This window comes from Glycine soja, chromosome 11, assembly GCF_004193775.1.
Source record: "Glycine soja cultivar W05 chromosome 11, ASM419377v2, whole genome shotgun sequence".
Taxonomy (NCBI): Eukaryota; Viridiplantae; Streptophyta; class Magnoliopsida; order Fabales; family Fabaceae; genus Glycine; species Glycine soja.
Window position 1 is genome coordinate 4,957,065 of NC_041012.1, and position 17,636 is coordinate 4,974,700.

The following is a 17,636-nucleotide window of genomic DNA, read 5'->3' on the forward strand; positions in this document are numbered from 1 at the left end:
ATGCACAAGAAGTGCTAAGTGACTTACATAGTAGGATGATGATGCACAAGAAGTGCTGAATGTTGTTGATGATGGATTGATGGTGCTAACTTCAAATTTTATGAATTAAAAAGATTAATTTTAAATTCAGGTGACTAAAATTTAAATTACTCCAAATTTAGGAGCATAAATATTTTATTAAACCTTATAAAAATTATTCCACTCTATGTACAGGAGAGAGACCAGTTTTCCTTTGAAGATGTCATGTTCCCTGTATGTATAAAGTCAATGGTTCCTATAGCAGCACGGTCTCAGACCAAGCCTCTTTCACTGGCCTAGTTTTTAAGAGATTATGATACAAGGCCTAGTCTCCTAATTTTTGGGCTGCGCGAAATGGGCTTTCTTTTCACCTCTGGTTTTGTTTTTTCGGCTAAAAATCCAGTATCCACGCCAGTAGATACTTTTTTGGTACGTTTATTTCAAGTATTGTAAAAAAAAATTAACAATTTCATATTTATTGACAAGTTTTTATTTTTAGTTACTTATAAATATTATTAGTTTCAAGAAATATGGCATTCTTAAAAAAATCATTCTGAGGAGTAACAGTGTACGCGTGGATACTAATTTTATTAACTACTATTTGCACTTCCAATCTTGTTTACGATTTTTCCTATCATATTTATTTCAAAAGACGTCTATAAAAAGGTTAAATGTTAAATAAATAAATTTTTTAATTTATTCAAACATAATATCTGTAGTCATAATATAAAATTATACTAACTTTTAATGCTTAAATGAAGTAATGATTACAAACGGGTATGGCGAGGCTGTTCCTTTTTGTTTGGTTTCTTTTCTCTTCTCTACCATTTGTTAGGATTTGGATACGGGAGAATAAAGATGCAACTTACAGTGTAAAGGCAAAATATAAATAGTTGATTGATAAATTTTTGTATGTAACCGAAGATATATATATGTATATATATCATCACATATAACAATGTTAAAATCGGTATATTTTGTACAAACCTTTATCAATCACACAGTTATATTATCATGCATCTAACTTAAATAAATGTGAAATACCCTGATAGAAAGTTAGAGACTAATCTCTCCTAATATTAAAATCTATTAATTTCTAAAGATAATAAGATTTATTTAAAACACTAATATCCATTAATGATATTCTTTAATGGAAATGAATTTGAAGATTAAATCTTTGATCGTATACTTAAAAATATGATTATTTATCCATGATATCAAATAACATTGTTACATAATTTATCAGGTTATCTAAGTATATGTCTGAAAAAATAACCCAATTAAATGCAAGATAATATTCAGGGTACATTAAACTAATAAACTGAACCTTGCCCCATAAATTAGAGAATAATAGTATTTTCTTTGGCATGCGGCAGACAGCAATGCCATGAAAAGTATAGCAGAGAAAGAGAGTGTGGCAACTGTGAAGGCATTCAATGAAAATGATAAGGAGAAAAATAAATAATGTTATCCTATCATCAACTCTAATCAAAAGCACATAGAAAGTCGTGACGGACCAAACCTAATCCAATAAGACGTAGACAGCTGAATAGTGAATTCCCCTCCCTGGCACGTGTCGCACCGAAACCCACACAAAACTACTATTGGAGTTCAACAAAACAAACAAACACTGCCTCTTTCTCTGTCTTTGGCTCCTTTCAACAAAACAAAACACACTTACATAAAAAATCATCCTTATCTATGCCACTTCCACTTGGACTTCCACCTCACCCACTTTCTCTGCGCCATGGAAACAGGTCACTCTTAATTTCCTCATTTTTCTGCAAATTAGTTCACCGTTGTGCTTTCCCTAATTCGTTTTCTTTATCTCGGGAGCTCAAACTTTTTCAACTTCAATTTTGTTTTAGGAACGTGCAGTACTGCTTTTTTTTTTTTTTTCCTTTCCTCATTCAGAGAAATTCAATTTTTCTAGAATGCCATATTTCGCCGGTTAAATCTGTTTGCTGCCGTATGTCAGTCAATATCATTGATTCTTTTTTCTTAATAAATAACTAAATAAGGAGATACTTAGATGGGTGATAACTACTTCCATAGAATCTCATAGTTCTTGTGTTTGTTGCGGTTCTCAATTTATTGCAGCATAGGCACCGGTTCGTCACGATTAATCTTTGAAACAAGGAGTCTAAGGCTGGATTTGGTTTGTTTCCTGATATAAAATAACATATTGAAACCAATAAGATACTATCGGTAAAAAATCTAATCCAACATTTTCAGTCAAATAAAATGATCTTTTACCATATATGCTTTCTTAAATAATTAAGAGAGTAAGAAGCTTGCATGGCGACATTATTTTTTTGATTGCTTAGTGTTTTCAAGATATGTACTTTGTTGACTTGTAACTAAATACTAACACGTTTCCAGTATTATGTGTGCCAATTACCAAGAAAACAAAATACATGGCAGAAACAGGATATAAATTCTTCTGCAACACTCTACTGAAAGTACGAATGATGTAAATTGTAATTAATCTTTGTGTCTAGTTCTTACTAAATTCACACTTACAATTTTCCAGATCAATTTCCCATTAATCATGCCGAGGAATCGAACCTTCTCCTACAAAAAATGAATTAAGTAAATTAGAGTTCATCTTATTCCCTCTTGGGCCCGGGCTTAAACCCGTTGCTGAAAATTGTCTTAGGACCTCTGTTATCCCAGCGGTAACAAAACCTGGTCAGCAATTGATCATCACTACTAATTAATTAATATGCCATTTTCTCTCCAAATATTTGCACGGGATACTGCAGTTTCTGCCTTCAACTTCAATATTTGTGGTTCCTGTGGCTTCTCAGGAATATCAAACCCTGAAGCCACAATTCTGTCTTCGCATCCGTGAGGAAAAACTGCTTCTAGTGATTTTTTTAATGGCATATAGAGAAGTGAAGTAGTGGTTGAAGCAATAGAAATTTAACAGGAAAAAATAAAGGGCTACGGAGGTCAGTTCCTAGGTTTATTCTAAGGTTAAAGTTATCTTACATTATAATAAAATATTAAAGAGATTGAAAGCAAGAAAATTAATGGTATAATATTTCAGTTAGGATTTATTGATTGTAAAAAATAATGCTTCATCTTCTCACTTTATAGTTGCAAATTCATTCTGTTAAAAAATTCATTTCTTTGTTAATGCTATTTGTTCATTGCACTAATTTTCTGGTAGATAAAAGTTGAAATGTGTTTGATCATTAAACATCAACCCCAGGCAATAATTAAGTTGAATTCTCAGAGTTGATCACTTTATGTGTTTTCTTGTTTTGGGAATCTGCCAGTTTTTCAATGTTTGAAGTAAGCATATTCATCTTATGTCCAAGGGTGTCAATCTTTCCGATTAAGAATTATTGGTTGTGTTTTATCTAGAGTAAGGGACCAGCTAGTGACATGTTATAGATCCTTAATTCAAATCTCATCAAGAGAAGAAGGGTCAGCTTTCACCTTCATTGATCATATTAATTTGTTTGGTTGTAAAAGAAATGTTTAATTATATTAACACATATTTCAGGAGAATAAATAGCTTTAAACGATATGTTAAACTCATTTAATTTATACTTTTTATTGTTGCTTAATCTGAATGCTTTTAGTGACATGTAGTTTTATATTTCTTTATTCAGTACGTTGTCTGGCATGTGTACTTGTTCAAGGTGACATATGACCTAAACAATTATTAGAACTTAATCTGATCACAAGGCAGTTTTTTTGAGCTGATCTGGATGGGAACCGGTGAAGAAAGCACAGCTAAAGTTCCTAAACCATCTTCTACTTCTTCAATTCAGGTTCCTATCTCTCCACATTTTTTCTTCTTCCAGTCCTTTTAAGTCCTAATCATTTCTGTTGAATATTAAATGTAGATACCACTGGCACCTTCATATCCTGATTGGTCAAGCTCGATGCAGGTTGGTGGAGAATGTGATACAGACTTTTGTATTTGTGAAAGTTCTTCAACATATAAAAAGTTCTAGTATCTAACATGTCAGCTTCTTACTTAGGCTTACTATGCTCCTGGAGCCACTCCACCTGCATTTTTTGCCTCAAATATTGCTTCTCCAACTCCCCATTCTTATATGTGGGGAAGCCAGGTCAGTAACATATTTCATTGTTGAGATATTTTTGCACATTCTGGTAGAGAAAGTTCTCGTTGACACGTTATTTCTACTTTTTTCAGCACCCTCTAATTCCACCATATAGTACTCCTGTTCCATATCCAGCTATATATCCTCCTGGGAATGTCTATGCTCATCCTAGCATGGCAATGGTATCCCACTTACTCACTCTAATCCCTTTGCCCCTCAACCCCCTGGCAGAAAAATGTGAATTCTGTCATATTTGCCTGTACAAGATGAATTCACTTGTTTCGTTGCTAAGCAACTTTATTTAGGTATGTTACTGTTTGGCATTTCATTTATAATCTTAGCTTTTGTCTTTTGGCCTTTTTCATGGTTTTGGTAGACCCTGAGCACCACACAGAATGGTACAGAGTTTGTAGGAAAGGGTTCTGATGAAAAAGATCGGGTTTCTGCCAAAAGTTCAAAGGCTGTGTCTGCAAACAATGGTTCCAAAGCAGGAGACAATGGAAAGGCAAGCTCAGGTCCCAGAAATGATGGCACCTCACAAAGGTTTGGCAAGCCACTGGTCAATTTTAGATCTTTCTGAGACTTCTTTCTCCTAACTTTGCTTCCTTAATATCCATTATTTACAAAATTTCATCAACAGTGCTGAAAGTGGTTCAGAGGGATCTTCGGATGCTAGTGATGAGAATACTAACCAACAGGTGTACTGTTTAGCATCAGTACTTCCGCTCTATATTGTTAAAAGTCAATTATTAAATATTAATATCCTTCCTAAAATCTACTTGATCCGCTCATCATTTTATACTTACTTTTTTCTGTTCAGTTTTCTCAGTAAAAGTACTTGAAAGAACTGGGTCTTTTTTCCTTTCTGTTTCTTGCAATCTCATGAGTCATGAGTTGTATTTCACTGTAGGAATCGGCTACAAACAAGAAAGGGAGTTTTGACCAAATGCTTGTTGATGGTATGTTGCGACATTATTCATGATTATCTTTCTTTTACGTGGGTGCTCAAACAGTTTTGTGTTTGTGCGAACCTTTTCAGGTGCTAATGCACGGAACAATTCTGTGAGCATCATTCCTCAACCTGGAAATCCCGCTGTGTCAATGTCTCCAACTAGTCTTAATATTGGAATGAACTTGTGGAATGCATCTCCTGCTGGTGACGAAGCTGCAAAAATGAGACAGAATCAGTCTTCAGGAGCTGTTACTCCTCCAACCATAATGGGACGTGAAGTCGCGCTGGGTGAACACTGGATACAAGTATGATTCCTAGATTAGTTTTTCTTAAAGATTGTTCAAAGCATGTATTACATTTTTTTTCATAGTTAACATTTATCATCTTCATGGTTATTTTAGTAGGTAAGAAAAACATTTTCGTTTTGCTGATACTAAGTATTTCCCATAGACAGACGTTCATTATTATGTTGCAACTTTGCATTCTTTAGTTCCTTTACCCTTGCTGAGCTTTACTTTCCTTTTCCCTTCCCCTATTCCTTTTTTTGCTTGTTAGGATGAACGTGAACTAAAGAAACAGAAAAGGAAACAGTCTAATAGGGAGTCTGCTAGGAGATCAAGACTACGCAAGCAGGTACTTTGGAAATTCTACTTCATGCTCCTTAGTCCTTTCTTTAAGTGTGAAGCTAAGTGGTGTTTGGAAAAACGTTTCGTTCAACGTAATGGCTTTTTTTTCAAAAGCAACCCTTGTTACTTCTACGTTCATGCCTAGGAAAGCGTATTTTTTTGTCCCTATTTTTTTGAACCAAAAGTGTCCTGTCCCTAATTGTTTAATATTTGGAGGCTGGAAAGCTGTCTTTATTTTACTATATTCAATGCATTTTATAACATTTGGATGTTTTCTGCTTTTCTTGTTCCAACCAGGCTGAGTGTGAAGAGTTACAAAAGAGGGTGGAGTCTCTGGGAAGTGAGAATCAAACTCTCAGAGAAGAGCTTCAGAGAGTATCTGAAGAATGCAAAAAACTTACATCTGAAAATGATTCCATCAAGGTAATTTCGCTGACCATTCTGCATTCAGAAGCATTAGTAGCACTTTTATTACACAATGCAAACTCCAGGTTGTCTTGTTACGAACTCAAATTGTATCGTTGGACAATAATTGCTGTCTACAGGAAGAGTTAGAACGGTTGTGTGGACCAGAAGCAGTTGCTAATCTTGAATAAATCAACTTCTTATTATCATGCCAAAGCATCGGCGAAAAATGATCAACTCCTAGAAGAGATGAATTTGCAGCTGAAATTTTATCAATGGCGAAAATGAACATAGGATATAATTTTTTTCCCTTGGTTTACTATTTACACCATTAACCCTTAATTGCCACCCCCCTTATGTTTTGCCCATTTAGTATTGTAAAACAAATCATAGCAAAATATTATTTTCAACACTTTTTATTGGACAGATTTTTTTTATGTAGGTCATAGTAAATAACCTTGACTTACATTATTTATTGAGACTTACGTGCAATTCAGTGATAATAAATATTGTATCAAAGAGAGTGTTCCAGTCACAAAGTAACTCCAGAAGTTGATCTTGAAGCTAAAGTAAGGCTGGACCAAGGATTGTGTGCCTTCTTCAGATGTCACGGTGCTTTTGAGGAAGGGTAATATCCAGAAGGGTCCAGATTGTGTTCAAAGAAATGACATATTTTTAGTATTTGCTTGTGCCGATGAATAGATAATTTTATGCTAATTGGGCACTTCTATTCGGTGTTCAGTAGTTTCACATTCACTTTCAAAACTGATGTTAACATGCTGCTTTAATTTCCGAGCACCTTGTAAGAGGTAACTATGGAACCACGTGTTTGTTCTACCAATTTATATTTGAGCCGAAGATGTGGGGTTTCTAAACGAAGTTAGTCGACGTCATCCACTGAAGTGTTAAGCTGTGCCTATTGAGGCAACTTTCATCTGGGTACAGTAATTCTTAACACTAAATTTTAAAATTTAACATTGGCTGGTTATTTGCATTTTGAAATTTACATTAGTTTACTTTGACAAATTAATCGTTTTTTCAGTTTAGTTTAGAGAATTAAAAATTAAGGTCCTCTGATAGTGTTGGAAAACGCTTTCTTAATATATAAAAAAAGTTATTGAAAATTCAAGTAAAACTGCAATAATAAAACCATTAAATGTTATATTAAATAAAAAAAAATTCACTTTTCATTCTTTAATTATTACTTTAAAACACTTTTTTTATCTTTAGGATCAAACATAAGTACAAAAGAGTTTACAAGTACAAAAGGGTTTACCATAATTCAAGTATCTTGTTCAATGAATTAAGCAAATGAATTAAGCTAAACATGTACCTTTAAGACACTGAAAAACAATACTATCACACTGTTATCATTTTTTTTAAAAGATTGCTAATATTGATTACCTTAAAAACGCTAATTAAAAAAAAAATAACATTTTAAAAAAAAAACAAGAGAAGTCTAGTCTCTCTTATTCCACGCAGTCCAAGGGCACTAGCACTCATCAGTGATTGTGGTTTTGGTCAGATTCAGCATCAGAGGCGGGGTCTTCGGCTGAAATATGTTGCGGCGATCTATCTGATTCAGCACCGCCTCTCAACATTTGATCCGCTGACCCACAAACAAATTTAATTTGCAGTTTAGTATATACACACACACACATATATATATATATATATATATATATATATATATATATATATATATATATATATATATATATATATATGCGCAATGAGCAGTAGCAATTGCAAAGGACATAAACATAATATTTCACCTGATCCAGTTATCTTTACTACCATGCTCCTGACAAACTGGATCTCTGCTTGGTATGAACTCACGAGTTTTATCTGCATGTTTAACAAGTAAAATTCCACTGTTAAATACAGCTGTTTCACAAAAGGTGAAAAATTATCGCTATATTTAAAAGTGGAGTCAGAAAATGTTCCCCTCTACCAGCTCTTAGCAGATAAACACCAATCCATGAGACAGATTGTTTAATCTTAAATAAAGTGATTCTAAAAAAAGTGTTTTTTTGAGAAGCAACTAAGATTTGATTCTTAAAAGAAAACAAGAAACTTGTTTTTTGATAAAACAGTTTAAACAAACACATCAAACAAGCAAAAAAAACTTATTTTATTAAAAGGGTACATTTTTTTAAAAAAAAAAGGTTTCAACAAACGGGTCCAATTTAATATTCGGAACGTAAACAGGCTACAAGGACAAGGTTCTTCCTGGATTTTCCCTTCTTTGATGGGATCACAAGATTATTCTTCATAAAGTCAAAAAGCAATGTACCAGACATACCACTTCACAATATGCAAAACCCAAGACTTGATCAACTCGTGCTTGATGCCTCAACAAGAAGGGGCGCAAGTGGTTTGCATATATTTGTTTTGCACCCTGTTTGAACAAAATTAGTTTATCAGCTAAATAAAAGAACAGTGTTGAGGGATTAAAGAGACAAATTGTCAACCAATAAATGTATAAACAAGGAAGACAGTTTAGTGATATAAATAAACAAGAAGCAAATGCAAAATAGGAAGATGGTGGATAAAAAATTGCTAATAACTTAAATGGGGAAATTCCTGGGAGAATCACGAGGTATTTGGACAAAAAAATTTGAACTTTGTACATGTACCCAAATTCACACTCCTATGATAGCTTACAGGATTAGATTTACATCTAAATTTATGCAGTTTCATGTCAAAACTTTTCTGCCCAACTCCACATGCAATTCAATAATTTTGCATATTAGCTGTCTCTATTTGTCTCCAAATCACAATGCTCTCGTATGCCAAGAAAAAAACAACACATGTCAAGCAAAAGAAACTGATGAAATTTTCAAGTTTCAACTGTGGCAAAGAAGTTAATATGCTTATAAAAATGGCAGATTTGTTCGAACTACGAAGATACAATGACCAAATCATGGTAAAAGAAAAAGGAAATGAAGAAAAAAAGGTAACAACTAAGAAGAGAAATGACACAAGGAAGGGACATTAAAGGAAAAAAACAGTTACAGATGGGTCAAAAACATCATTATAGAGTCAACCTAATTTTAAGTCCTTATGGAACTCACACTGGTAGATGGAAGTTGAAGCCAAACAAGAAATGCAAACTTCAGGTGATAGTAGATAGGACACCTGAAAAAACAATTAAAATTACAGGTGACTTAGTTCATCATGAGTCTGCAATAATTAATAATCCAGATGAAAAAATAGCTAACAGCCATAAAAAAAAAACAAAAAAAGGGAGATAGATTCTTGTTAACTAGAGGATATATATTGAGAAGAAAATAAAGGTAGAACTTTGAAAATCAAAGGAAAATATACAACCAACATAACGGATTAGGATGTAATCAAACTATACCAAGAAATAAGCTTGTCCGTGAACACTTCAGCGAGACTGAATGAACCATAGGCTGCAAAAACAAAAACGGAGAAAAAACTTCATAATTAATGTAAAACAATATGCTTTATGTTTAATCATGGTAATGCAAATATTGTATTTGGAGGTGGGGGATTGAGCATGTTAGGACCAGAATTGTCAAACTTGTGAGCCGACCCGTTGGATCATTCAATCCATAATCCAACAAGTTTTTTCCTCTCCCAAAAGTTTCGAGTCAAGCAGGATCACAGGCATATGGAGCAGTATGGATTGTCACCCCAAGGCATAGCATCATTGGAGCGGTGCAAAAAAAAAAAACATGCCATTGATGTGAATTTGGGCAGGTTGGGTCATGCAATCCGGTTCAGTGTGGAAAAAAAAAATATGCATATTTGACTATCTCTGCCTAAGCCATTGCTAGGCCTAAGCCATAATTGACTATCTCTGCCTATGAGCTCTTCTCTTCCCTAGTGGCCAACCCTTGTTCTCCCATTCTTTCGTAACTGACAGCGCAATATTCCCTCTTTGTTCACTGTTTCTGCTTCTGTCTCTTCCCTTGTGCTTCTTTCATTCCAATAGCACACTATTGCCCCTGTCTCTTTTTTCTTCTTTGGTTGTGTTACTTCTGTGTGCTGTGTTACTAGGTTGCTGCTGCGTGCTGTGTTATTAGGTTTCTTATCTAGGTAATGTTTTATGCATGTGTGTATTTGCGCACGTGTTTCAATGTTGTTTTTCATTTGTTTAAACTTACAATTCATGATACGATCAATGATTCTACACCCGCCTTCCATTCCAATGTTGAAACTTGATTTCAACCAACCTTGTTAGAACATTAGCAACTTGTTATCAGCTATCAGAATAGCCATAGGAAGTGGTGTGTTGGCTGTAGGAAACTGTAATACTTGAGGGTAGGAATCACACCTCAGTTTTATGATCTAATTTTAATCTTCTGATAAATCAATTAGTATGTTGGGTTGGGCCAATATGTGATTCCTACATTCTTCTTACAACACCTAAAGATGCTCAGGAACAAATGTTTCTTGACAACAAGTCCAATGACAAGCAGTCCAAAGTACAGAAAGATGCATAAAAAAGCAGGGGGATAAATTGATATAATTGTATTAATCTCTCTAGGAGGCAAATGTAACAAAATTGGATATTTGGATTGTTGGAACAAGTCTACTCCTATATTATAAATTATAAATTAGAATGCACGCCTTAGAGAGTAAAATTCTCTCACTCTCCCCACTATCTCATGTGAAAGACCCCGGTAAACCCCCCTACTCATTGGCAATGTAGTCAACCCAGGTAGCTTCTCCCCAAAAAACAGGGAGCTGGGTAAACCATTGCTGTGTCAGATAGCCACACGATCAATCAAAATCATGTAATCAATTAACATAGTTTCTCTTTTTCATGTATCAATTAGTTAGTCTCTAAAACAAGGGCTGGTGAAAAGAGATAAAAAAAAAAGAAAATTAAGAAGTTAGGAGAATTAGCACCTGCCCAGTAGAGAAGACACTTATGCTGAGCATCTTGATCTTTACTTTCTATTGCCTTGAACGTAGAGTACACAGGCAAAGCAACTCCCACAGTACAGCTGCAAAAACAGAAGATCCATAGCTAAAAAAAAAATCTAACCACAAACCTCCTTAATATCATAACTGGTAATACTGAAATTAAAGTATCTCACCATGCTGTTCTAATTACAACGTTGGAACCAAGAGGACAAAGGAGCAAACGGAGTCCAACCTGCACCAAATAGCTCACACATCAATCTAAGCATAATACCTGGGATAATTTCAATAGTTCTTTGATAAAAATAAATAAAAATTCAATAGTTATTTGATATGAGCAAATAATAATAATCGTGGTTTAATTGCAATCAATATTAAGAAGTACTTCAAATGTAGAATTTGGTTGCAGTAGGATGCAGAATCAAAACCCTAAATGAAGAAAAAATTAAATAAAAAATGAGGAAATATTAATATGAGAAAAAGAAGAGCGATGCGAACCTCGCTTGTTATGTTTGATCCAAGGAGAGCCATTCTAATTCCCAAGGCACCATTCCCTTCGCTTCCGACATGCTATGTAAATTCCTGCGAAGTTTATAAGCTTTTGGTTTTATGCTAACCGTCAATCACCGAAAAATGAGCAGAATAACAAAAAAAAGATGAAGAGAGAAAAAAAAGGGCTATGGTAAATTAAAATGGGTTAAGCCCAATAAGCTAAGATGCTCCAGCCAAACAAATAACATAGGTCTCTTCTCCATGACCCGTCGTGTAGAATTTTTGTGTGAGAGAAGAATTTAGATATAACGTAACAAATAGAGAAAAAATTATTATCCACCGTAAAAAAAAATTACATTGTCATAAAACTATTTTATACTGTAAGGACATGACTATTAAACTAACATATATTTAGTAGTATTGTTTTTAATTAAAATTAATCAAGTGTTGTATTTTAAAATTGAAATCTCACTAAATAGTGTTATATTTTACGTGGTTAATTTTGATTGAACATAGTATTTAAGTTTTCTCATTTTTTAGTTGTAAACGCAAACTTAAATTTAGATTGCATGATTTTTTTTAAAAACAAATTAAGAGAATACATTCTAAAAAAATATTACAGATATAGTAAAAAGTAATTCAAAGCATGAATTTCTTATCTCATAAGTTAATCGTTGCATGTCTCAAATTAATATAATTCATTTTATATTTAGACTACTAAAAGAGAACGTGTGTAGTATTTATAAGTCACAAGTTTACTGATTTTTATATTTTATTGTAAAGCTTTGCTCAGTTTTTTAGCTTCAATAGAAATTATATATTTTACAAGAGAAAATTATATTTGAGACACAGTTGAATACTAAATCTAAATCTAAGCATATCCTTCAACATGGGTTTGAACTTTAGTTTGTTTCATCGTGGGAAACTAGTATTAAAATTTTTAAAATAATTGTTTTTGAAAAAAAATATATATAAAGAAACTTGCCTCAATGATTACCAAAGGTGTTATGATAAAATAAATCTATCTCAATGGATTTAAAATGTCATTCGGATATAGTAATACCATTCTTGATGATAATTGAAATTGTTGAAAAGTCTTCACTTATATATCATTTGCAATGACTTTATAATGTCGTTGGCATGTATTGAAATCTTTTCACAACTATTGATGTTGTCATTACGATAAAGATTAACTTTATAATGATATTGATATATTGTGAAACCTTTTCCCAACAACAATTAAAGTCACATGCAATTTAACATGTCAAAATAACTTCAGTTATCATTGACATATAGCATAATCTAGTGATGCAATTTATCAGTATATATTTATTCTTGTAAAATGTACTGTATATTTTTTTTAATACTATGTAGCAGTTGCTTTTACATTCAATGCTCATGATATGTTAAAGTATTCTCTACATCAATTTTATCAACGACGATTTGATCTCTTACTTATATGTTGAGTTCTTTCTAATGATGAGAATGATATTTGTAAAATTACTTTGACGCTCAAGACAATAAGTGAATAATAAAATTCTAATAGAGTTAAAAGATAAATTACTTATTGTGCACTTCTCTTATTTATAATTGTAAGTATATGGATTAGTGGAATAGGTTATTATCTAATTAGTGAATAAATAAACAATTGAGTTATTATCTACCGATAAGACTAGGGTAGGACAAAATTAAAGAATTTATTATTTGTAGATATTACTTAAAAATTTAGAAAAGGAATAGTTGTTTCACATATCAATAGAAGATATAAGTAGGTCTTACTTTTTCTTTTTGGTGATTGATATAAGTAGGTCTTACTAAGGTTCCCTCCAATAATATATTACCTGCTCATGAATTAATAATTAGCATTCAAGGATAATTTCCCATTGGAATTACCCAAGAATTAATAAACAGTAAAATATTGAAGCAAACTTAAGGTGGGTAACTGTCGTGAACCCATCATGCATATAAGTTACACTTACTATATATATGGCCAATATTCAAGTTCTAGTATATTTGAATTTTGAAAACTCGGCATGTAGCCATGTACGTACAATCATATTTCATGATGGGACATAAGTGCACCAATCGTATCTCCTAATATGATTACTCCCACCTCTCCCAGAGGAAAGTCTCTACTCTCTACCATGAGAAAGAACTAACTCTAAGACTCTGTCGGTCTGACCAATTTTTATATTTAGCATACTTAAAAATTCATTAAATAAAGCATTGGAATGCCTTTTAAATATTCTCATCTCCATTAATTCATGCGGAACAAAAAAAAATTGAACTAACAATATACTTAAAAAAAATCACGTTATCACTATCTCAAATCTCAAGAAGCATGAAATTGCTAGACTAGTGGTACAAGATGTTACTTTCATCACTATATATAGTTTCCTACCCCTTTGTTTTTTCTATATTGAAGATAAGAAGATGCTTTCACTTGGTGTGTTCTATATATGGAATGTTCTTAGTTCTTGATAAACATATATCTTCAAGAGATCAACGTCGGTGCAGTTTGGCATTGAGAACTTTATTTCATACCTCTAATAACCAAAGGAGAAGGACATGAATCAGTGGAAAAACAGTATAAATAAAAAGGTGGATGACGAAGTAATATTCGTAATTGAATATGCTGGTCATATATATAAACCTTTGATTTCTCATTTTGCAGCAAAATACTCGTTGCCATCAAGAATAAAAGCTAGAAATAAGACGAAGAAGCATTTAATCTGTCCAACCCTTTGAGTAGTAAAGTTCATCAGGATAACAAGAGTCCAACAAAGAAAGACAGCAAAATGGTCCAGAATAAATACAAGTTTATCTTATCTACCGCCACCCCTCCCCACTTTTTTCCTTTTGCGTAAGATACCTAGATTTTCCATTGTAACAATAATTTGAACCAGTACCATGGACTCGGAAATTGGAACCTAAATATTACTACCATATCATTATTACAGTACTAATTAGTAGTTTATTATTACATAATCCCCTCTCCCAATAATAACACTCCGTCTTCTAACAGCGCCATGCTGACGTGGCAACCATGGCCCTATCATGCCAGAAAAGCACCAGTTCGTTCTGACGTCTTGCCACGTGGAAGCCTCTGATTTGTGACTTCGCTAACAAGCACTCCGCTTGAAAATCCGCAAACTGGCTTAACTGCACCGGCCTCATTCCGGCGCCATAAAACGCCTCCCTCCACGGCGGCAACTTCCGCCAGGCGCTTTCCACCGCCGCCAAAATCTTCGGCCCCAGTTGCATCATCTCGATTCTCCTCACCCACTCCCCTCCTCCTCCCACCGTCGACGCGTCAAGCGACTCCAGCATCATCGAGTAGTACTCCAAACTGCTCACAACGCCACGCCGGAACGACGCCGCCGATGCCGTGGCAGTCTCCGCCCATCCCTCACCGTCCACGAAAACCACCATGCTCGGCGAGATCCTCCGCACGTCCGCCAGGAACGCGGCGGCGTTGCCGAGGTGGCCAAAAATCGCCGGCGACAAGAGCACGGTGGTATTCTCGCCGTCGACGAACTTCACGGACTTGAAGGAGAGATTCTCGAAGGTTCGAAGCGCCACGAACTCGACCTGCACTCGGATCCTGAGTTCGAGAGCGAACTGCGCGAGGTTGTCGTGGACGAGCGTGCTCTCGACGGCGTATTCTTCCGGAACGACGGCAGTGATTCGGAGCACCGGCGACTCCGCCGCCTTCTCCGCAATCTCCTTCATGAGAGAAGCGTATTGGATCCCAAGACCTATATCGAAGTCGATGACGTGCATGAAGGAGCACGCAGCGTGATCCAGAACTATTTGATTGGTGGTGAAGATAGAGAACATTGGGATCGGCGAAATTCCCGAAAAGGCCTTGAAGGTTCTGATACTGTGCACGATTTCCACCAGGGACGAAATCCTCGGGGTCCGGTTCGAACCGGAGAGAAGACTCTGGAGAGCTTCTTTGAAGTAAAACGCTGCGCGCTGGAGGGGTTTTCCCACAGGAGATCGTAGCCTTTGATTGAGCCGCTCCAATATCACCTGCGCCACGTGTAACTGTTTGGTGTCGAAGCAGTCGGCGGCGCGGATGAGCTCTTCGATGAAATCGAAGCCATTGAGGTGGTGGTTGAAGTCGTGAGGCAAGTGGTTGAAATCGAAGGCGAGGTTTTGGTTGGAGTAGATGTCGGAGAGAGAGGTGAATTCAAGCGCGTGGTCGAAGGGTGTGAAGTCGTCGCATGATGGGTTGTTGTTGTCGTCGTCGGGGTGGAGAAAAGTTTTCAATACGGGGGTGGCGGAGTCGTCGTGTAAGCCCAAGTCCTTCATGATGGAGTCCCAGTCCAAGTTGTGCAACGCATGGTCGTCCAGGTCGAGAACGGCGTGATCGTTGGTGGGCTTTTCGGTGCCCGGGCTCGGGCTCGGGCTCCGGCACAGGTCGAGGACAGAAGTGGGCTCGTAGCACAAGCTCGTGGTGGTGGTGGTGGTGGTGGTGTTGAGGTTGGGAAGGGCAATGGTACGGACTACGTTATTGGTGGGTTTTGGGTTGGCCTGTGGGGATGAGGGAACGGGAACTCTCATCGCTTGGTTGTGCTGTGGCCTTGTCTGAACGATGATTAGAGGAATTGTTGTTGAAGGAGGAGGAGGGGGATTTTGGTTGTTATGATTGTTGGCCTTTTATCTTTGCTTGTGTGCACGTAAAGGGGTGGGGTTACTTATTTATGGTCATGTCATGTATGCCAATTGCCAATGCCTTCAAATATATAGATAGATAACTAGCTACTCTCATTCATTTGAACTACGGATTATGTATGTCATCTGACCTGACCATGTTTGACCCTTGTCAATCAACTATCATACTTGTGTTTCTTATTTAGAGAAATCATAATAATATATTATGTGACACGAACATTTCTAGTTAAAATTACTTAGAAATCACACAAAATCATATTTTCTGTTAAATGATTTTTTTTATTTTATAAATTTTTTTATAAATTTTAATTAATAACAGAATGTGTGTTATTTTTTTATTTATAAAAGTTGAATATTGTATAAATTTTTTTACAATACTTATATATTATCTTCGACCAATAAACTCCCTTAATAACAAAATGTGTTAGGAAAAATGTATTAAAAGACGTATTTGTTCGCTTTTTTTTTTTATAAGGGTCACGTTTGAAAGAGAAGAAAGAAATAAGATGAATATATATAAGAATAATGAGTAAAGATATTGAGAAATGAAGTAAGAAAAATGAGAAAAGAGATAAAAAAAAAAAGTAAAAATATATGAAATTAATTAATGGTCTATATTATTTTCTAAATAAATCAAACAATAGTAACATACTAACACCCAATATAATTACGCTCGCTTTATTTTCACGTATCTAAACACGGTCTCTTTAATATGTCAAAGGATCTTTCAACTGTAAAACGACAAAAGAGTCAAATAGTGGGCGTTAAAGGCTTAAAGCAGCTAGTTAAGTCGTGCTTTCTTTCTTTAAATTGGGCCCACAAAAGTTCTAAATGGGACCCCAAGACAAGCATGGCACCACTCATCTTTAATTCTTTATTTATACCCCAAGAAAAAAAAGCTTTGGGAAAGGTCCATCATTAACTACTTTGTAAGGGAGGGACAGAACGCGGAAAGTTTTGCCATTGCTACGTTCCTACCTAACTTCTAATATTAGCCGTTAGAAATACTACGTTTTTGTCGATAGAGTCTCCCTTCGCAGAACCGCATATGTAATAATGTCGCATAATATGAATATGAATTGTCAAAATGGATCGATCCATGCAGGTAAAAAACAGGTCTCTAATCTTCAGGAATCAGGCCACCAGGGCACTTTTGACTAACTCAATGTTTTTGGCAAAGTTGAGCAGTAAAAGGTGTGGGGGAATTCGTATCTTGTAAAATTGTTAATTTTCTCAACTTCCATTGAATCATGTCAATTAGTTAATTCGTACCAAGGAAGGAAAGTTAGCCTTTTATATTATTTGATAGTTTAATTTTGATATATTTTTAGTATACTTTTTAAAATTAAACTATTTTTTGTTGAAATAATAGATCCATGGCTCTGTGACAAATTTTTCACGGCATTTGTTTGTTTCATAGTTTCTGTTGGAATGCTATTACTCAGCTTTACTTACCCTTTTCCTTGTTTGACATTTTAATTC

The 17,636-nt window shown here is 35.0% G+C and overlaps 3 protein-coding genes across 5 annotated transcripts; 1 reads left to right on the forward strand and 2 right to left on the reverse strand.

The window, feature by feature from the left end:
• Window positions 1-1,622: 1,622 nt before the first annotated feature.
• On the forward strand, window positions 1,623-6,904 carry LOC114377012 (G-box-binding factor 1-like). 3 transcript variants are annotated; one of them, XM_028335374.1, is made up of 12 exons: window positions 1,623-1,775; window positions 3,642-3,803; window positions 3,879-3,923; window positions 4,017-4,106; window positions 4,193-4,282; window positions 4,477-4,643; window positions 4,741-4,798; window positions 5,011-5,059; window positions 5,140-5,357; window positions 5,608-5,685; window positions 5,976-6,101; window positions 6,224-6,904. In XM_028335374.1, the coding sequence occupies exons 2-12, from the start codon at window positions 3,741-3,743 to the stop codon at window positions 6,272-6,274; spliced, it is 1,035 nt and encodes a 344-aa protein (XP_028191175.1). In that variant the 5' UTR covers window positions 1,623-1,775; window positions 3,642-3,740; the 3' UTR covers window positions 6,275-6,904. The 3 variants fall into 3 exon arrangements, with proteins under 3 accessions (XP_028191175.1, XP_028191177.1, XP_028191176.1); XM_028335375.1 differs by lacking the exon at window positions 1,623-1,775 and adding an exon at window positions 2,119-2,226; XM_028335376.1 differs by lacking the exon at window positions 3,879-3,923.
• Window positions 6,905-7,336: 432 nt separating this feature from the next.
• Window positions 7,337-11,622, reverse strand: LOC114374455 (HVA22-like protein k). The gene is made up of 8 exons (XM_028332094.1): window positions 11,481-11,622; window positions 11,159-11,217; window positions 10,968-11,065; window positions 9,451-9,502; window positions 9,161-9,224; window positions 8,389-8,484; window positions 7,859-7,931; window positions 7,337-7,692 (listed from the first exon to the last, which is right to left on the reverse strand). The coding sequence occupies exons 1-8, from the start codon at window positions 11,511-11,513 to the stop codon at window positions 7,586-7,588; spliced, it is 582 nt and encodes a 193-aa protein (XP_028187895.1). The 5' UTR covers window positions 11,514-11,622; the 3' UTR covers window positions 7,337-7,585.
• A 2,563-nt stretch (window positions 11,623-14,185) lies between these two features.
• On the reverse strand, window positions 14,186-16,208 carry LOC114373812 (scarecrow-like protein 15). Its single transcript, XM_028331355.1, has one exon. It carries the CDS (start codon window positions 16,041-16,043, stop codon window positions 14,493-14,495), a length of 1,551 nt encoding a protein of 516 aa, XP_028187156.1. The 5' UTR covers window positions 16,044-16,208; the 3' UTR covers window positions 14,186-14,492.
• Between the last annotated feature and the right edge of the window lie 1,428 nt (window positions 16,209-17,636).